This window comes from Lepisma saccharinum, chromosome 20, assembly GCF_977018435.1.
Source record: "Lepisma saccharinum chromosome 20, izLepSacc3.1, whole genome shotgun sequence".
NCBI classification, from domain to species: domain Eukaryota; kingdom Metazoa; phylum Arthropoda; class Insecta; order Zygentoma; family Lepismatidae; genus Lepisma; species Lepisma saccharinum.
Genome location: NC_139248.1, coordinates 69717253 through 69739594, shown reverse-complemented (window position 1 = coordinate 69739594; position 22342 = coordinate 69717253). Strand labels below are relative to the sequence as shown.

Genomic DNA, 22342 nt, shown 5'->3' with positions numbered 1-22342 from the left:
TCAAAAACAAAGCTCTACCGCCACGAACCTCGCGCTCCGAGCCAAGCGCCCTTCTAGCGTCGTGAGCAGGAGGCAAGTTTTCCCAGAGGGTGAACGAGAGGGGAATCCCCGTTTACGATAAAAATAAATTATTCTATTCCCAGTGAAAGTAAAACTACTTTGTAAATATAAAGCGTAACTATCATTTTAATTTACGTAATTTGGTATGAAGACTTACTTTACAAATATAAGTTCTTTGGACTTTCTGTTTACGCTACGGTGTTGGGTGAATCGACAAGACCATCAGCACTCTGACCAGAAAACGAAGTCAGAACTACAGTACTCCGTAATTTTCAATTTCACTTACACTTGTCGATGAAAGGAAGGAAAACCCAAGTTTCGTACAAAATATGGAGAATGTACAATGAAATAGAAGTCTCTCTGCACGAACACAGGCTAATGTTTATAAAAAATGCCGGTACACCACAAATTTCCAACCCTGGCGGAAATGCAGTGTTGCTGATATGCTGTTCGTCCTAGTGGGTAACACCGGGAGGCCGGCCTCAGGAGCGCGTTATAAGCATACGTACAGTACTCGTAAGATTAGGCTTCCCGCATATACCACCGTAGGACGGAATGTGAAGAGAAGAGGCCCCAGCAAATGTGCCTCACTCCGTGGAAAGTTCGTATACTCACTGGACAGGGTTAGAATCTTTTTGTAATTATCATAAATGAAAATTCCAAACTTTTCCATTGCATTGCATGTGTTTTGACGAAATAAGTAAATACACATTTAAAAGAGTAATGGCGTGGGTAGGCCCGGCCTCCTGGCCTCATAGGACGCTTCGCCACTGGACACATCCTATTTTTCTACATAGTCTCCACCCTTAGTGAAACATTTTCCCCAACGTTGTGGTAGGTTTTTGATGCCGTTCTCGTAGAATGAAGCTGGGCGGGTAGCCAACCAGTTACGCACAAAGGTTTCCACCTGATCGTTGGTCGCAAATCACTCACCCCCAAGTGCTTCTTTGAGGGGTCCGAACAGATGAAAATCACATGGTGAAAGGTCTGGGCTGTACGGTGGAAGCGGTTCGAAGTGCATTTCCACCAGTTTCTGCCACGTAACACCTGCTGTATGGGGTCTGCCGTTGTCGTGGAGGAACAAGATCTGGCGGGTGGGACAGCCTCGTCGTTTGCGTCGATACTGCACCTTAACTTGATCCAGGAGGCCGCAGTAGTAGGGTGTGTTGATGGTCCGACGTTCGTGTAAGAAATCCACCAGTAGGATCCCCCTCCAGTCCCAAAACACCGTGGCCAACACCTTCCCCGCAGACAACCGAACTTTGGCCTTCACGGGGTTTCCTTCGCCTTTCCTCCTCCACTCCATGCTGTCATGCTTGGATGCTGGGGTGTAATGATGCACCCATGTCTCGTCACAGGTAATGATGCGATTCAAAAATGCTTCCCCTTCCACGTCAAAATGAGTGTGAAGCTGGCGAGCAATGCGAAGAACTCGGTCATCTTTTTGAGCAACATTCAGCAGCTTGGGAACCCACCGAGCTGTGATTTTGCAAAAGCCCAAGTGCTTTGTGATGATTGATTGGACACTTCCATAGCTCACACCAAGTTCTGCCGCAATTTGCTTCACAGTGACTCGGTGATCCTGTTCGACAAGCTCACGAACACGAGCCATGTTGTCATTCGTCACACTGGTGCGAGGACGACGGGGGTGCACTTCATTTGCAACACGTTCACGGCCTTGCTGGAATTCCTTACACCACACCTTCACTCTTGTCCACGAGAGGGTACCATTCCCAAACTGGGCCTGCAGTCTCCGGTAAATTTCAGCCGGTTTGACGTTTTCCTGGGTGAGGAACTTGATGATTATGCGTTGTGCAACAGACACTGGCACACTCTGCTCACTCATCGTGAGAGCTACTAAACGAAGCATGCAACACGCCAGCTGTTCTGGTTCCTGACTCACGACAGCCCCACCTACCAGCCGCACATGCCCAATCACACCCTGCTACCCATTCCGACGCTTAGCCAATCAAGGCTCGTTCATATTTGATTCACCCTCGTATAAAAAAAATAGCAGTTTAAGAATTATTTTTTATGTTGCTGCCACAATATCAAATACAAGACCCATGTTCAATAATGGAAAGAATGCATCATGTAACATATGTTTGGAGGGCAGAAGCATAGCGATATATGTTTAGCAGTCCAGGAGTTTTCAAAGATTTTGAAGTGATGACTACATTCATTTTATACACTACATATGAAAGAATAGAAAACCTAATTGGGCAATGGTTGCCAATGTTTAATGATTTTTTGCAAGTTTTATAGGAATATTAGGAAGTGCTTTATAATACTGGAAAGCATTGTGGGAGTGTTTCAAGCTTGAAGAAACTGATTAGCTCTTCAGCTCAGTTGAAAGCTTCAATGAGTATTAGTTACAAAAGTAATTATGATTTGAAATGTAGCTTGTGCAAGCAGTTCTTGGTTTCCGGTCAACTTTCACATGAATTTTTGCAGATGTGAGGCTAATTTAGGGGCGTTATTTTAATGTGAATGTTAACTAAACTTGACCCACCTAACTTAGCAACAAAAGAATTTAGATAAATTTTATTAATGCTAAGAGACATAATCTTGGCCTCCCTAACCTAACAATGAAAGCATTTAGCGATGAAATACCCCTTTTCTCCCCATACACATCAAGTAGATGGCAGCACGTCCATATCCAAGCCAGCAGTAAATGAATGGCTGCTCGCAAACTTAGAATCATACAGGAGTATATGGAAGGGAAGATTCGTACTCCAGAAAATGTGCAGTAACTAATCACCAACAGTTTGCAGTATGTGTTAACAGACATAATTAGAAATCAAACCATGTAAAAATAAATGCCTGTACACCATGCTAAATTTGGAATTAAACAATCAGAACTTGGGCCCCTGTGGCAAAGCCAATCACTTACATTATATTGTCTGCTTATATTATACAGCATCACTGCAAATATCAGGTGTCGATAGATGGCAGTGTTGTTTCATTGTCAGTATTATTTTTTGTCAGAGGTTTCTATTTTCTGAGGGACACCTTTAAGTATGCTATTCAGGCTTGTGCTTGTTTACTAATGTTTTGAAATAACGCAATGTGTAGAAAGTGGACTGTTTGGTAGACTATCACTGAAAAAAAGGTCATGTTTACATATTAACTGTGCATTTGTGTGTGTGAATTATGTGTTAATCTGATACCATCAGGAATTTTAGTTTTTGATAGGTTAGGCACACATTGGTATTCCACAAGTACTGGTTATATAGATCTGGATTATTTGCAGTTTCGGAATCGTGAAAGAAATTTTTCAACACATCAAAAAATGACGCACTTTTCATGGGAGTTTAATCGGTCACTGGCCTCATTTTTAAATGCGCAGAATTTTGTTGTTGGTAATATTTATGGAACCCTCTCCAGTCATACGTTTGTTCCTTAGTCCTAACTAGGACTAGAAACCAAAACTTTCATTAGGGAAGTCAATTACTCTATGCGCACGATCACCGAGGTGGTAGAATTATAATATTGCTATTATAGGCCAGTCAATAATAAGGGAAAAAATTAGGGAAGTAGTGTATATTAGTCGTTTCAACGCAGTACTTAGTAGGTATGCCTTTTTTTTATCAATCGAATATCACTTTTTGACATATTTTGACAATTTTTTGTCGATGTTTTAGCGTTTAGCGATGTTTTAGTACAAATTTTCACCATACTCATTTTTTTTCCACTCGTACTTGGTAGGTATATTATGATCTTACGTGATACAACTTAACCTATCCTTTTTTTACGATTATTTAATTTTTTTTACGATCCTAAGTGATATAACTTAACCTATCATTTTTTTTATTTATGCACTGTTTGAACGTTATTATTTGAGGATCATATTTTGTAGGTATTTTTTTTTTATCAATCGAATATAAGTTTTTGACATATTTTGACAATTTTTTGTCGATGTTTTAGCGTTTAGCGATGTTTTAGTACAAATTTTCACTGCACTCATTTTTTCCATTTATACTTGGTAGGTATATCACACGATCTTACGTGATACAACTTAACCTATCTTTTTTTTACGATTTTTTAATTTTTTTTACGATCCTAAGTGATATAACTTAACCTATCGTGGAACTCGCAAACACCCACTCTACAAAAATTCTACTATATGATCTTTCACTGGCTAAGCTAACCTACAAATAGGAATTGGCAGCACTGACTTATAAACCCACTGGGTCTTCTTGGCATGTTTTTTCATGATGTGTTGCCAGGCTATTGGACATCTTGGCGTATACAATGTATATATTTTGAGAGGGGGGTTATAGCTTTTTATGCTGTACGAATACTAAAAACTTGACAGTGACAACCAACAGAGTAGGTAAACCTACATCCAGGAACTGGCAACACTAGTTTCTGACAGTGAATTTGAAATAAAATATTAAACAAAATACATGAGTAAGCACTGTGATTACAAATAGTACCAGTGTTATGCCCCCAACTCCAACTGGGCAACTGGGGGAAATAATTGTACAACAATTTGTACCTAATTGTACAATACTTGTACCTAATTGTACAACATATACACAGACATAAAAGAGAGAGCCTTCCTGTAACTTACCTCATGTACAATTTATATGTTTTTACAACTGTGAAAAGAAAGCATATGTGTTCTGTATGCACACATTTATTCTTATTTTTCGAAGTTGAATGAAAACACGTGTTTTTACGCTCTCGTAATACTGACCTTGCCCCAGTGATTTTAAATTGCTTCCATCCGCTTTTTTTCTGTGTTATTTCCGCATGCACGCAACATTCGCTTTCAATAGACAGAAGGAGTTTTAGTATAGCAGGCTCCGAGTTTTACAATTTATTAAATTAAACAATAATTTATGTAAGAATATACTTGTACTTACCGAACACAAAATAATAAAAAGCACATGTGAATATTTGCGTGTGTTCATGTTATATGACGGCTGAGTAAAAAATAATGTTGACGCCCCGAAAGATAAAAGTTCCTGGTTCGACATCAGATGCATGCAAATTTTATGTTTTGCTCTCCAAAATCTTGATTTTTATGTTTGTGCTATTTGTCATACAGCAGAGGAGAAGAGGGGAGAGGGGAGGGGAGGGGGTACTATTAGCGCCATCTATTAGCAAACAATAGAAATAAAAAGTAGGGTCAAACTTTTTCAACACCCAAAAATTTTAAACGTCCTTGCTTAGTAATACGATCAGCAAAAGACGTTTAAAAGAGTACTCTTAGTCGACAAAGCTAATTGCTAGGGCCCATATATTGCTAAAATGTTCTTTGATTTGCATATTTCTCATACCGCCATATGTTGTTCTAGTTGACTTCTTCCAAAAAAATGCTAATTAGCGAGAGTTAATTAAGCAAGGCAAGTAAAAGAAGCAAATAGGACAATATGTGCCGGCGTGAAATATGTAAAAATTCGACTCGATTCGAATTAAAGTTGGGGGATATTTTGCATTTTTTTCCTATAATGTACAAAATATTTACCGTACATAATCTTTTCCATTTACAACAGTATAAAATAAGAGGAATGTGTGACAATATCCATATTAATTAGGAAGGTATGTCGTATGCTAGGTTAGCTAATTGTGTCTTCTACAGCTTCACTGTTTAGAGGAAAGATGGAAAAAGAGAGCTCTACGGAAACTAACGCTCTTAACAATATTGTACGCCCCGTGAAAATTATATATAAATAAGGCATAAGCGTATTATCTGCTTTCATGTCAGATTTTCCCGACCTGTGAGCTGTAGTGTTTAGGTGACAAGCGACGCACTCAAATATAATACCGTTGACAATATTGTACGCCCCGTGAAAATTATATATAAATAAGGCATAAGCGTATTATCTGCTTTCATGTCAGATTTTGCCGACCTGTGAGCTGTAGTGTTTAGGTGACAAGCGACGCACTCAAATATAATACCGTTGACAATATTGAACGCCCCGTGAAAATTATATATAAATAAGGCATAAGCGTATTATCTACTTTCATGTCAGATTTTGCCGACCTGTGAGCTGTAGTGTTTAGGTGACAAGCGACGCGCTCAAATATAATACTGTTGACAATATTGTACGCCCCGTGAAAATTATATATAAATAAGGCATAAGCGTATTATCTGCTTTCATGTCAGATTTTGCCGACCTGTGAGCTGTAGTGTTTAGGTGACAAGCGACGCGCTCAAATATAATACCGTTGACAATATTGTACGCCCCGTGAAAATTATATATAAATAAGGCATAAGCGTATTATCTGCTTTCATGTCAGATTTTGCCGACCTGTGAGCTGTAGTGTTTAGGCGACAAGCGGCCTGCTGAAATATAATACTGTTGACAATATTGTACGCCCCGTGAAAATTATATATAAATAAGGCATAAGCGTATTATCTGCTTTCATGTCAGATTTTGCCGACCTGTGAGCTGTAGTGTTTAGGTGACAAGCGACGCGCTCAAATATAATACTGTTGACAATATTGTACGCCCCGTGAAAATTATATATAAATAAGGCATAAGCGTATTATCTGCTTTCATGTCAGATTTTGCCGACCTGTGAGCTGTAGTGTTTAGGTGACAAGCGACGTGCTCAAATATAATACCGTTGACAATATTGAACGCCCCGTGAAAATTATATATAAATAAGGCATAAGCGTATTATCTGCTTTCATGTCAGATTTTGCCGACCTGTGAGCTGTAGTGTTTAGGTGACAAGCGACGCGCTCAAATATAATACCGTTGACAATATTGAACGCCCCGTGAAAATTATATATAAATAAGGCATAAGCGTATTATCTATTTTCATGTCAGATTTTGCCGACCTGTGAGCTGTAGTGTTTAGGCGACAAGCGACCTGCTCAAATATAATACTGTTGACAATATTGTACGCCCCGTGAAAATTATATATAAATAAGGCATAAGCGTATTATCTGCTTTCATGTCAGATTTTCCCGACCTGTGAGCTGTAGTGTTTAGGCGACAAGCGACGCGCTCAAATATAATACTGTTGACAATATATTGTACGTATATTGTATTGTATAGGAGACTAGAAGCATATAATTTGGCGAAAAAAACCCAAATAAGATCATAGAAAATAGTTAAAAAAAAAGTGAACAATTATATTTTGCATTGCACAGCATTAGGTATTAAATAACATACCCCCAAAAAATCTCTGCATTATGCGTTCTGTAAAAAATTGCCCTACGTGCCAAACTGCTGTGTCAAGTAAACATTTTCAAAGGCACTGTCGTACTTGTGTGCCGGGAAAGCGAATATGTGCGACCAAACTGTGCTCTAAGTGTTGAAAAAATATTTCTATTGCCAACTTCAAGTTGTTGTTTTTTTTTTTTGACACGTATATATATTATTATTTTTTTAACAGAGGAAGAAAGTCCGTGCTTCGGAAAACGCGATGATGTGCGTAATGATATCTTCCGTCTCCTGCATAGACTTGTACCAATCTACTGTGTACCATCTTCTTCCCTGCCTTGCCTCCTCTAGTTCGTCCAACCTCTCGTCCAATTTTTCCCCTGCAGCCGAAAGCAGAATGTTGAGATCACCGCACCTCAGGCCGCTGATCCCCCGAAGACGGTCCTTGAGAACCATTTCACAAGGGATGCGAAATTCCGGCGTTGTTCTTGCTATGATTACAAGTTTCCCTACATCTCCGTTTACTATTTTTTTTGAATATTTTAGATAGTAGCTCGGGTGGCAAATCAGTTATACGAGACATGTTGTTATTATTATTATTTTTCACTTTATGTTATTTATATACCCTACCCCAATTTTTGTTTCGTGTTCATGGCGATGGTGGTAGAGTGCCACACACGTAAATTTGCCGTTGCGTAGAAACGAATTTTCGTTTCGTCTCCCTCTCTCTTAGCATCATGTGTTCTACCCTGCTCGATAACCTTCGCTATTGTTGCCACATTGTTATTCTATTCCTGGACACACTCGCGCAAACATTATTGAAAACAATTGAATAGCGCTCCAGCTCGCGGTTCCCACCGTTCGGTAGGGACGCTAATGTGGCAATATAGCACGGCGTAGTGCTTGCTTTTTTTATGCAGTGCATGTTTATTGGCTAGCTAGTAACTAGTGTTGCCAACTGTAATAATGAAGCACTATTTCTGTCATGGAAGGGGAAAAGGCAGGTAAAGTGGCGGTGAGTTTTGTTGGATTGGAAGCACCATATTTTTATTTTATACTAAGTATTTGACCGGTTTGACGTTGTGTGCGTGTATTGCGTGTGTGTATGTAAAAGTGTGTGTTTGCTAATGAACGTTAAATTCCATAATGCCTCCAGTTCTGTCGAAGTTGAAATCAAAAACCTTGCATAGCCAAGCTCGGGAAATTCTAAGCAACGTGCACGAGTTCATGAAGGAGGAAGCCAGTCATGGTGTTAGCATCCCAATAAAGCATTTTGGCAAGAGAGCAGCGAACAGCAGCAACAAATTGTTCATATTTCATAATTTTGGAATTATTCAAAATAAATAAATTATGTAGCTCCAACATCATTTCAACTCTGGCTCCGGCACGTGTTCTTGTAGAAATTGCATAGAGGAGGCTGTTATTTTTGCTGCTTAATGCGATACATATTGTTTTTTGTGTTAAAATTGCCATGTTTTGATGGGTGATAAGCCTATTGAAAACTGTGATCGAGCGAGATATTTTTTTGCGCTGAATAGTATTGAAATAGCATAAGAAGTTTTATTATTTATTTTATATTTTGATGTTTTAGTTAGGAATATATTGATTTTCAATTTTCTGTTGCTGCGTAATGACCGGGGGGGGGTCGAAATAGAGCGGCATCTGCCGCTACCTCCCAGGCAGGCAAAATGACTAGCGCCGGCCCTGGTTCATAACAAAAGAAAAAGCCGCGCAGCTTATCGTCTAGTGGCAGTATATGTACTTGTTATTGTTGTGGAAGCCGGCATTTTTTGTAAATGTACAACAAAGGCAACCGACTGTCGCCGATCTCAGAGAGGAAATAATAATACTGCTTCAGGAGGAGTGTTATGGTGCAATTGTAGCGGTTTAACACGTTGGCATGTTATTATCTGCCGCTGCAGTTCCATACCAGTGTATACGGGTTTTGGAAGTGAAAAGTTAGAACGCCACCAGTGCATTAATGCAATGAAAAATAATATATATATTTTTTTATTTTGTTTGAAATCACTCAAATAAGGAATCGTATGAAGAAGTCTTCTTTGCAGCATTTTTGGTAATTTTACTTATGTGTTAGTTTATATTTTGCGAATTTTTAGTCCATATGTATGTAGCTACATACAAAGTTACTTGTTAGTACATATTAATCCTAGTCCTGGTATAATGCATGACGTTTAAAACTCAACGTTAGATAGACCTGAATTCTCTAATTTTATTGTTGTACGTAACAGCTGTGCATCGGCGCACTGCAGCGATTTTTCTATCTGCTCCATTAGCAACACTGCTTCTTTAGTTGTTTCGCGCATCGCACGGCAGAATTATCTGCGCTGGACTCTACCCAGTGCGGCGACCCGTTCACCCAGCGATGCGTCTCTGCTCACGAACTTTTCGAAAGCTGCGTGCTCTAATTTTCTGTCTGCTTTGTGACGTGCATCCAGATCCGTCTGCGTGGTGTTGTAAGCGATGTCGTGATTTTTGCATGCGGCGTCCAACGGATTCACACCCTTGCCCCCTCTCTCCAATTTTTTCTCGAGTTTGGTACCCGGTCCGCAGTACTGGTAGCCAGGTAAATGCATCTGAAAAGGTAACTTGTTACCTTTTGAGAACAGGCACCTGTACGTGTTCTCGAAAAGTTTGGAGCAATCCAAATACTAGCAACTGATGAAACTGTACGATGGTCTGGACATTGCAACGTTCGCCTCGGAAATAAAACCACTCGACGATTGTCGTGAAAATTCAGTCGTTGTGTTCGACGACGCCATCCCGGAAAATCAAAATGAAATTCGCAATTTTTTCACGCAAGGTCGTCACAAAAAAAATGGATTGCTTCTACCTAGCTCAAACGTTTTCCAAAATTCCAAAAACAGTTAGTATGCGACAACGCTAATTTCATATGCTTGTTTCGTCAAGATCACACCAACCTCAAGTACGCGTACGATGACTACGTAGGCGGAGACATGAACTACAATTAATTTTCGGAACGCTGCTGCTCTACTTGCTGGAACGGTGACGATTTCGGATTCGCGACGATCGACATGACGAGGAAACCCAACGACGGAAAATACAGAAACAAAATCAACGACTTTCTAAACGTTGCAACGTTGTGAGAAACGACGTTTATTTATATACGTATATAAATAAACGTCGTTTCTCACAACGTTGCAACGTTTAGAAAGTCGTTGATTTTGTTTCTGTATTTTCCGTCGTTGGGTTTCCTCGTCATGTCGATCGTCGCGAATCCGAAATCGTCACCGTTCCAGCAAGTAGAGCAGCAGCGTTCCGAAAATTAATTGTAGTTCATGTCTCCGCCTACGTAGTCATCGTACGCGTACTTGAGGTTGGTGTGATCTTGACGAAACAAGCATATGAAATTAGCGTTGTCGCATACTAACTGTTTTTGGAATTTTGGAAAACGTTTGAGCTAGGTAGAAGCAATCCATTTTTTTTGTGACGACCTTGCGTGAAAAAATTGCGAATTTCATTTTGATTTTCCGGGATGGCGTCGTCGAACACAACGACTGAATTTTCACGACAATCGTCGAGTGGTTTTATTTCCGAGGCGAACGTTGCAATGTCCAGTCCATCGTACAGTTTCATCAGTTGCTAGTATTTGGATTGCTCCAAACTTTTCGAGAACACGTACAGGTGCCTGTTCTCAAAAGGTAACAAGTTACCTTTTCAGATGCATTTACCTGGCTACCAGTACTGCGGACCGGGTACCAAACTCGAGAAAAAATTGGAGAGAGGGGGCAAGGGTGTGAATCCGTTGGACGCCGCATGCAAAAATCACGACATCGCTTACAACACCACGCAGACGGATCTGGATGCACGTCACAAAGCAGACAGAAAATTAGAGCACGCAGCTTTCGAAAAGTTCGTGAGCAGAGACGCATCGCTGGGTGAACGGGTCGCCGCACTGGGTAGAGTCCAGCGCAGATAATTCTGCCGTGCGATGCGCGAAACAACTAAAGAAGCAGTGTTGCTAATGGAGCAGATAGAAAAATCGCTGCAGTGCGCCGATGCACAGCTGTTACGTACAACAATAAAATTAGAGAATTCAGGTCTATCTAACGTTGAGTTTTAAACGTCATGCATTATACCAGGACTAGGATTAATATGTACTAACAAGTAACTTTGTATGTAGCTACATACATATGGACTAAAAATTCGCAAAATATAAACTAACACATAAGTAAAATTACCAAAAATGCTGCAAAGAAGACTTCTTCATACGATTCCTTATTTGAGTGATTTCAAACAAAATAAAAAAATATATATATTATTTTTCATTGCATTAATGCACTGGTGGCGTTCTAACTTTTCACTTCCAAAACCCGTATACACTGGTATGGAACTGCAGCGGCAGATAATAACATGCCAACGTGTTAAACCGCTACAATTGCACCATAACACTCCTCCTGAAGCAGTATTATTATTTCCTCTCTGAGATCGGCGACAGTCGGTTGCCTTTGTTGTACATTTACAAAAAATGCCGGCTTCCACAACAATAACAAGTACATATACTGCCACTAGACGATAAGCTGCGCGGCTTTTTCTTTTGTTATGAACCAGGGCCGGCGCTAGTCATTTTGCCTCCCTGGGAGGTAGCGGCAGATGCCGCTCTATTTCGACCCCCCCCCGGTCATTACGCAGCAACAGAAAATTGAAAATCAATATATTCCTAACTAAAACATCAAAATATAAAATAAATAATAAAACTTCTTATGCTATTTCAATACTATTCAGCGCAAAAAAATATCTCGCTCGATCACAGTTTTCAATAGGCTTATCACCCATCAAAACATGGCAATTTTAACACAAAAAACAATATGTATCGCATTAAGCAGCAAAAATAACAGCCTCCTCTATGCAATTTCTACAAGAACACGTGCCGGAGCCAGAGTTGAAATGATGTTGGAGCTACATAATTTATTTATTTTGAATAATTCCAAAATTATGAAATATGAACAATTTGTTGCTGCTGTTCGCTGCTCTCTTGCCAAAATGCTTTATTGGGATGCTAACACCATGACTGGCTTCCTCCTTCATGAACTCGTGCACGTTGCTTAGAATTTCCCGAGCTTGGCTATGCAAGGTTTTTGATTTCAACTTCGACAGAACTGGAGGCATTATGGAATTTAACGTTCATTAGCAAACACACACTTTTACATACACACACGCAATACACGCACACAACGTCAAACCGGTCAAATACTTAGTATAAAATAAAAATATGGTGCTTCCAATCCAACAAAACTCACCGCCACTTTACCTGCCTTTTCCCCTTCCATGACAGAAATAGTGCTTCATTATTACAGTTGGCAACACTAGTTACTAGCTAGCCAATAAACATGCACTGCATAAAAAAAGCAAGCACTACGCCGTGCTATATTGCCACATTAGCGTCCCTACCGAACGGTGGGAACCGCGAGCTGGAGCGCTATTCAATTGTTTTCAATAATGTTTGCGCGAGTGTGTCCAGGAATAGAATAACAATGTGGCAACAATAGCGAAGGTTATCGAGCAGGGTAGAACACATGATGCTAAGAGAGAGGGAGACGAAACGAAAATTCGTTTCTACGCAACGGCAAATTTACGTGTGTGGCACTCTACCACCATCGCCATGAACACGAAACAAAAATTGGGGTAGGGTATATAAATAACATAAAGTGAAAAATAATAATAATAACAACATGTCTCGTATAACTGATTTGCCACCCGAGCTACTATCTAAAATATTCAAAAAAAATAGTAAACGGAGATGTAGGGAAACTTGTAATCATAGCAAGAACAACGCCGGAATTTCGCATCCCTTGTGAAATGGTTCTCAAGGACCGTCTTCGGGGGATCAGCGGCCTGAGGTGCGGTGATCTCAACATTCTGCTTTCGGCTGCAGGGGAAAAATTGGACGAGAGGTTGGACGAACTAGAGGAGGCAAGGCAGGGAAGAAGATGGTACACAGTAGATTGGTACAAGTCTATGCAGGAGACGGAAGATATCATTACGCACATCATCGCGTTTTCCGAAGCACGGACTTTCTTCCTCTGTTAAAAAAATAATAATATATATACGTCAAAAAAAAAAACAACAACTTGAAGTTGGCAATAGAAATATTTTTTCAACACTTAGAGCACAGTTTGGTCGCACATATTCGCTTTCCCGGCACACAAGTACGACAGTGCCTTTGAAAATGTTTACTTGACACAGCAGTTTGGCACGTAGGGCAATTTTTTACAGAACGCATAATGCAGAGATTTTTTGGGGGTATGTTATTTAATACCTAATGCTGTGCAATGCAAAATATAATTGTTCACTTTTTTTTTAACTATTTTCTATGATCTTATTTGGGTTTTTTTCGCCAAATTATATGCTTCTAGTCTCCTATACAATACAATATACGTACAATATATTGTCAACAGTATTATATTTGAGCGCGTCGCTTGTCGCCTAAACACTACAGCTCACAGGTCGGGAAAATCTGACATGAAAGCAGATAATACGCTTATGCCTTATTTATATATAATTTTCACGGGGCGTACAATATTGTCAACAGTATTATATTTGAGCAGGTCGCTTGTCGCCTAAACACTACAGCTCACAGGTCGGCAAAATCTGACATGAAAATAGATAATACGCTTATGCCTTATTTATATATAATTTTCACGGGGCGTTCAATATTGTCAACGGTATTATATTTGAGCGCGTCGCTTGTCACCTAAACACTACAGCTCACAGGTCGGCAAAATCTGACATGAAAGCAGATAATACGCTTATGCCTTATTTATATATAATTTTCACGGGGCGTTCAATATTGTCAACGGTATTATATTTGAGCACGTCGCTTGTCACCTAAACACTACAGCTCACAGGTCGGCAAAATCTGACATGAAAGCAGATAATACGCTTATGCCTTATTTATATATAATTTTCACGGGGCGTACAATATTGTCAACAGTATTATATTTGAGCGCGTCGCTTGTCACCTAAACACTACAGCTCACAGGTCGGCAAAATCTGACATGAAAGCAGATAATACGCTTATGCCTTATTTATATATAATTTTCACGGGGCGTACAATATTGTCAACAGTATTATATTTCAGCAGGCCGCTTGTCGCCTAAACACTACAGCTCACAGGTCGGCAAAATCTGACATGAAAGCAGATAATACGCTTATGCCTTATTTATATATAATTTTCACGGGGCGTACAATATTGTCAACGGTATTATATTTGAGCGCGTCGCTTGTCACCTAAACACTACAGCTCACAGGTCGGCAAAATCTGACATGAAAGCAGATAATACGCTTATGCCTTATTTATATATAATTTTCACGGGGCGTACAATATTGTCAACAGTATTATATTTGAGCGCGTCGCTTGTCACCTAAACACTACAGCTCACAGGTCGGCAAAATCTGACATGAAAGTAGATAATACGCTTATGCCTTATTTATATATAATTTTCACGGGGCGTTCAATATTGTCAACGGTATTATATTTGAGTGCGTCGCTTGTCACCTAAACACTACAGCTCACAGGTCGGCAAAATCTGACATGAAAGCAGATAATACGCTTATGCCTTATTTATATATAATTTTCACGGGGCGTACAATATTGTCAACGGTATTATATTTGAGTGCGTCGCTTGTCACCTAAACACTACAGCTCACAGGTCGGCAAAATCTGACATGAAAGCAGATAATACGCTTATGCCTTATTTATATGTAATTTTCACGGGGCGTTCAATATTGTCAACGGTATTATATTTCAGCAGGTCGCTTGTCACCTAAACACTACAGCTCACAGGTCGGGAAAATCTGACATGAAAGCAGATAATACGCTTATGCCTTATTTATATGTAATTTTCACGGGGCGTTCAATATTGTTAAGAGCGTTAGTTTTTGTAGAGCTCTCTTTTTTCCATCTTTCCTCTATACAGTAAAGTTGTAGAAGACACAATTAGCTAACCTAGCATACAACATACCTTCCTAATTAATATGGATATTGTCACACATTCCTCTTATTTTATACTGTTGTAAATAGAAAAAATTATGTACGGTAAATGTTTTGTATATTATAGGAAAAAACTGCAAAATGTCCCCCAATTTTAATTCGAATTTTATCGAATTTTTACATATTTCCACGCCACCACATATTGTCCTATTTGCTTCTTTTACTTGCCTTGCTTAATTAACTCTCGCTAATTAGCATTTTTTTGGAAGAAGTCAACTAGAACAACATATGGCGGTATGAGAAATATGTAAATTAAAGAACATTTTAGCAATATATGGGCCCTAGCAATTAGCTTCGTCGACTAAGAGTACTCCTTCAAACATCTTCAGCTAGATCGTATTACTAAGCAAGGACGTTTAAAATTTTTGGGTGTTGAAAAAGTTTGACCCTACTTTTTATTTCTATTGTTTGCTAATAGATGGCGCTAATAGTACCCCCTCCCCTCCCCTCTCCCCTCTTCTCCTCTGCTGTATGACAAATAGCACAAACATAAAAATCAAGATTTTGGAGAGCAAAACATAAAATTTGCATGCATCTGATGTCGAACCGGGAACTTTTATCTTTCGGGGCGTCAACATTATTTTTTACTCAGCCGTCATATAACATGAACACACGCAAATATTCACATGTGCTTTTTATTATTTTGTGTTCGGTAAGTACAAGTATATTCTTACATAAATTATTGTTTAATTTAATAAATTGTAAAACTCGGAGCCTGCTATACTAAAACTCCTTCTGTCTATTGAAAGCGAATGTTGCGTGCATGCGGAAATAACACAGAAAAAAAGCGGATGGAAGCAATTTAAAATCACTGGGGCAAGGTCAGTATTACGAGAGCGTAAAAACACGTGTTTTCATTCAACTTCGAAAAATAAGAATAAATGTGTGCATACAGAACACATATGCTTTCTTTTCACAGTTGTAAAAACATATAAATTGTACATGAGGTAAGTTACAGGAAGGCTCTCTCTTTTATGTCTGTGTATATGTTGTACAATTAGGTACAAGTATTGTACAATTAGGTACAAATTGTTGTACAATTATTTCCCCCAGTTGCCCAGTTGGAGTTGGGGGCATAACACTGGTACTATTTGTAATCACAGTGCTTACTCATGTATTTTGTTTAATATTTTATTTCAAATTCACTGTCAGAAACTAGTGTTGCCAGTTCCTGGATGTAGGTTTACCTACTCTGTTGGTTGTCACTGTCAAGTTTTTAGTATTCGTACAGCATAAAAAGCTATAACCCCCCTCTCAAAATATATACATTGTATACGCCAAGATGTCCAATAGCCTGGCAACACATCATGAAAAAACATGCCAAGAAGACCCAGTGGGTTTATAAGTCAGTGCTGCCAATTCCTATTTGTAGGTTAGCTTAGCCAGTGAAAGATCATATAGTAGAATTTTTGTAGAGTGGGTGTTTGCGAGTTCCACGATAGGTTAAGTTATATCACTTAGGATCGTAAAAAAAATTAAAAAATCGTAAAAAAAAGATAGGTTAAGTTGTATCACGTAAGATCGTGATATACCTACCAAGTATAAATGGAAAAAATGAGTGCAGTGAAAATTTGTACTAAAACATCGCTAAACGCTAAAACATCGACAAAAAATTGTCAAAATATGTCAAAAACTTATATTCGATTGATAAAAAAAAAATACCTACAAAATATGATCCTCAAATAATAACGTTCAAACAGTGCATAAATAAAAAAAATGATAGGTTAAGTTATATCACTTAGGATCGTAAAAAAAATTAAATAATCGTAAAAAAAGGATAGGTTAAGTTGTATCACGTAAGATCATAATATACCTACCAAGTACGAGTGGAAAAAAATGAGTATGGTGAAAATTTGTACTAAAACATCGCTAAACGCTAAAACATCGACAAAAAATTGTCAAAATATGTCAAAAAGTGATATTCGATTGATAAAAAAAAGGCATACCTACTAAGTACTGCGTTGAAACGACTAATATACACTACTTAGGGAAAGCTGGAACAAATTTCATTATTTTTCTAAAAGGGGTTCTTAACCATCTTTGAAAAATGGAGCCCAAAATCAGATATTTTGCAAATATCTCGCTTGAAAAGCACTTTACAGCAAAAGAGGTTATGATGAAAAATAATCTACATAAAATTCTCTACAAAAAATGTTGTGCATTTTTCTTCTAGGATGCTTCGTTTGGGTGCTATATGAGCGAGAAAGTTTAGGTTATTTTCCCACCCCGTTTTGCAAGCGCGGAACTCTAGGAAGCACCTGTTACATGATGTTTTGCAGTATATCTCTTCTATAAAACTGGACTTATTACATTTGTTCTTTCTTTAAGAATGTCATTTATGGTTCAATTGCTTTTATCATTGCATGCAGTACTTTATAGGAAATAGTTTAGTGTGTAAAAAGGTAAAAAAAAAGGTAAACAAGCTTCTTTCCGCATTGCACCATGCCAGTTTAGTGTGTGCGGAAGATAATATGTTTAGTTGAAAAGTCAATGTATCTTCATAAGGAACATGTTGACTTTGTCCAAAAGGGCTATTTAACAATAAAACGCCAATCTAATCGAGGAGTCCCAGGTTCAATACCCGGTGGAGGCACATTTGGTGGTTTGGAGTCCATTTTGACCTGTGGGTCCAGTCTCGATTAGCCTATTCGTGCATAAAGTAGACTTAAAACAATAAATCAAACCACAAAAACACGATCACAAAAGTTTTGGTCTCTGATCTGGTCTGATATGACGACTGAGCCGTGATTTGCCCCATGAAGATTTGTGGGAGATGGCAGAGAAGTGACTGACTCAATGCTAATCAAGTGGATTTTTGGCATGCCTACTAGTTCACAGATAAAATAGATGAGCTGCATGTCGATGTACAAAAGTCTCTTATATCAAGGGATAAGCAAAGACTTCCAGTTCTTTTGACAGTGATTCTCTCTCACCCACCATTCCCTGGTTTTGATGGTATAAAGTCAATAATTACAGAATTAACAGGAAACAAGAAAACCAATCCTTCGGCTGCTCATGATGTTGGAATATCTTCAATGTTGAGTAGGTATTTGGCAAATGTCAAGTTTGAATGAAATAAGAGATAATCACTGGATCAGTCACTTCTGAACTGAAAATCAGAGATGCATTGTATCCAGTTGATCCAGAGTTTTTATTTAAAATAATATTTTACTAAAATACCACAAGACCTATTCGGAGTACAAACTGTCCCATATCCATTGTAGCTGATGAAGTAGGGATGTGGAAAACCAAAAAGCCTTCTCTTTATGATCCTCTTTGAACCACTCTCTGAAAGTTTCACAGATGGTATCAACAGACAAGGAAGCTGCACCACCAGAGTTTGTTCGCATTATATTCTGTGAACGCCTTCAAGGTTCCACAAGGGGCCTTGTAGCTGTAGAAAATTGGGCTAAAGTGTTCAGTGATCTGTGAACATTGCAAAGATTGACCTGTTCAAAAACTTACACTGTTCTATACTCTGTCCGGGGAATATCTGGAGCAAGGCCATGCACATTATAGTAGAGAAGGGGATAAAGTGAGTGGGCGGTGCGACGCACTACAAGCTCCTGTAAACGGCTAATAGCTACAATAGTTTTCCCCCCTCCTTGCAATTCTGTTCCATCTCATGCAGAGTTTGGAGTTGGGTGGTGTGGAGTTAGGGCCCCACACTTTCTTGAGCACGGCCGAAGGTGGGGGTGATGTGATCAGCACCATGCTACCTTTACCCCCAGTTTCCTCCAGGTACCCACTTTATACGATGCTGTCTGGGTGCTGGAGCTGCTTGAACAGGTGGAAAAAATCTCAGTTCTTCCCCGCTGGGGATTGAACCCAGGTCTCTCACGTGGTGGTCAGATGCCCTAACGACTCTTTTTTTCACAAGGAATACTCCTATGCAGAAGTATTCCCAGTCATTCACCATTTTCTCAACTTTCACACGTATTACTTTGTACTAATATTCTAGGTTTTTCTCATTACGGACATACACTAGCATCCATGTCCTAGCCGGGATTCGAACCCAGGATGCCTGGCATTGCAGCCTGCTGTGAAAACCACTCCACCACGGAGGTCGACTAGACTGATCTACCATGGTTCATACATTTAGCATAGGTATTATAATAAGAAATAAGTTACCATGTAAGAAAGTTTTCTTGTCTATTGCTCTTACAAAATAGAGTGGAGAAAAATAAGTGAAATTACTTGCTCCTTAAGCACCCTAACAGTGCTTCTTACAACAAAAATGCACAACCTTTTTTGTAGAGAATTTTATGTAGATTATTTTTCATCATAACCTCTTTTGCTGTAAAGTGCTTTCCAAGCGAGATATTTGGAAAAAAAAAACTGATTTTGAGTGCCATTTTTCAAAGATGGCAGCTAAATCTGGGGTGGTAAAGGGGTGCAAAAATAATATGTTGTTAAGAACCCTTTTAGGAAGATAATAAAATTTGGGAGCGAATTTACAATACCGGAAGTATCTTCCATTGCTTTCAAATTCGGCATACTCACTAATTTTGACCTCGTAATCACGAATCTGCAGTAAAAATTTGGCAGTCACATCTAGAAATTGCAAAATAAGCCGAAATAAGTGGGTCCGTGAACGGAGTAAACACCATTGATTTATGAAGAAAACAACTATTTTTTGCCATGATTAGCATTTCATAACTATGTTTATGATAACCCTGACTTTCAACTATGCTTGCCTAACCTAACCTTACCGTAAATGGTTTGTGGGGCAAACATTTTTTCCACCTTATGCAAGACTCCATTTTCTCAGACAGCGTAATGAATAGTGAACTTCACTTGTTCACATCATGAAACATGGCTACCATATTAGTGTATTGACAATCATAGCGGTAATATCTGCACATAATTTTGCAATTTCTAGACATGAGCGGCAATTTTTAACTGCAGATTCGTGATCACGAGGCCAAAATTAGTGAGTATGCCGAATTTGAAAGCAATCTGAGATACTTCCAGTATTGTAAATTTATACCAAAATTTGTTCCAGCTTTCCCTAATTTTTTTCGGTATGATTGCACAATATAGAGAATGTCTTCAATTTCGTTAACTTTTGGTATACTAACTAAATTTGGCCTTCTAATCACGAATCTGTTGTTAAAATGCGGGGGTCACGTGAAAAAATTGTATACTTACGTCTATATATGTTGCCATGAACCATGCACGGGTAACCCCACAAACCATTGATGGATAGCACCACAAACCATTTCCGGTAACGTTAGGTTAGGCAAGCTTAGTTAAAATTTTGTTCGTAAAACAACGTGATTCAGCTTTAAAAAAAAAATTCTCAACTTACATCAGCTTTTTTTGCGATTTCCAGGCGTGACACCCAAATTTTAACAACACATTCGTGATTAGAAGGCCAAATTTAGTTAGCATACCAAATATTAACAAAATTGGAGACATTCTATACATTCTGCAATCGCTCCTTTTTTTCCTTATTGGACCCCAAAATCATCCCTTGTTGACTGGCCTATTACTTCAACCAGCAGTTTCAGTAAAGAGGCACGTTGGTCTTGTGAGGGGTCCTGGGTTCGAATCCCAGCTAGGACATGGATGTTTGTGTTTGTCCATGAGAAAACTGAGAACATAGTGAAAATTGATGTGTATGAAAGTTGAGAAGGTATACTACCGCATAGGGGTATTCCTTTTATAACAAAAAAAAAAAGTCTTATGACTGGCATGCAGGAGACCATGGTTGGGTGATCTAAGGTCGGAATTTTTCTAGCTTTGTTCCCACATAAAGCAGCTCTGGGATTAACCCAACCTCAAATCAAGGGGGTACCTTGGGGCAACCCTGGGAAGCAAAGGTGGCCAGAGCGTGATGCTGATCACATCACCTCTGAAATGGTAGATATCAAAAAAGTGTGACAATACCTCTAGTTATTATCATATTTAATTCTGCCATATTTATTCATTATTATTTACTTTAACTTTAAATTTATAAATTAGTTTGTACTGTTTAAAACATATATGCACTCATGTATGAAATTCTGTACAGTAACATCTCCTTTTGTGTATTATAAATTCAATGTGACATTTTAGGATATATCATTCTTAACAATCATGTATTGTAAACTATTTGTAGACTAAACTCTCAATACTCCACATGTTACCCTTGACGTTATCAATGCCTATGTATCACAGGTTTACGCAAATAAATATTATTATGATAACTACTATGTGTGGGGCCCTACCCCCCACATCCCCTAAATGTGCCTTGATGGCACAGTGGCGATATATGCACAGGGAACTTTAAAGTATCAGAAAAAAATAAATATGTACAGTATATATGTATATTAGGGGCATTGTCTATTGCTGAAAATACTGAGGTTTCTGAAGCGATTGTGGCATTTTCCAACATATTCAATTCTAGACTTATTTTCTTAAAAAAAACATATCTTTAATTGAAGCATTATATTTTAAAAAAAGAGATTTCAGAATATTTTACGCACTCACCTACGACCGAGTGATATATCACTTTTGTAAAGACCTTGACGCTTGCGGCGTTCTTTCAATTACATTTTAGACTATTATACATGAAACACCGCCATGTTAAACTCTATCAGTGTTGTCAGGTAGTTCAATAATTATTGCTTGTAGTGCATTCGTAAAATATCTACGTAATACGGGGCATGATGAGATTAGTTATCTGATCACAAAATAATTAATTAATAATAACCGTGGGTGCGCCCAGAAAATTTTCAAATCAAGGAAAAGGCTAGAGTCTAGTTTACGTCCTTGCCCACTCCTTCTTATCCGTTTACGTCTTTCTTGCGCACTCCTTCTTGCTCGTTGACAAAACCATGCTAGCAGACAGCCGGCGCTCCGGCATCCGTAGAGTAAGTAAGTTTTTCTTTTTACACTTTCTGTCACTAACCATTCACGGGAACGAGGTATGCCTACGAGGTTAGGTTAGGCCTGTTAGGTTAGGTTCCATTAGCACTCATTTCACCCCTAAATATGTGCTTCATCATCGAAAAATGTCCTCAGTACATTCAATCACTCATATCCGGACAACATCAGTTTTTCTCGAGTTTCTCATCCAGGAAACTTTTCCTCGCCTTGGGATTTACTTTGTTGAATTCCTTATAAAATAACCTTTCCA

General features: G+C 38.7%; 2 protein-coding genes across 2 annotated transcripts in view; both read right to left on the bottom strand.

Moving 5' to 3' along the window:
• Positions 1–21802, bottom strand: part of Mettl14 (methyltransferase like 14) — a 55088-nt gene extending 33286 nt beyond the window's left edge. The window contains exon 1 of the mRNA XM_083142054.1: positions 21694–21802. The gene's annotated coding sequence lies outside the window, so the exon portion shown is untranslated. The remainder of the gene's footprint in view (positions 1–21693) is intronic.
• On the bottom strand, positions 986–1906 carry LOC146003507 (histone-lysine N-methyltransferase SETMAR-like). The gene has a single exon (XM_083141794.1). It carries the CDS (start codon positions 1904–1906, stop codon positions 986–988), a length of 921 nt encoding a protein of 306 aa, XP_082997920.1.
• Positions 21803–22342: the final 540 nt, after the last annotated feature.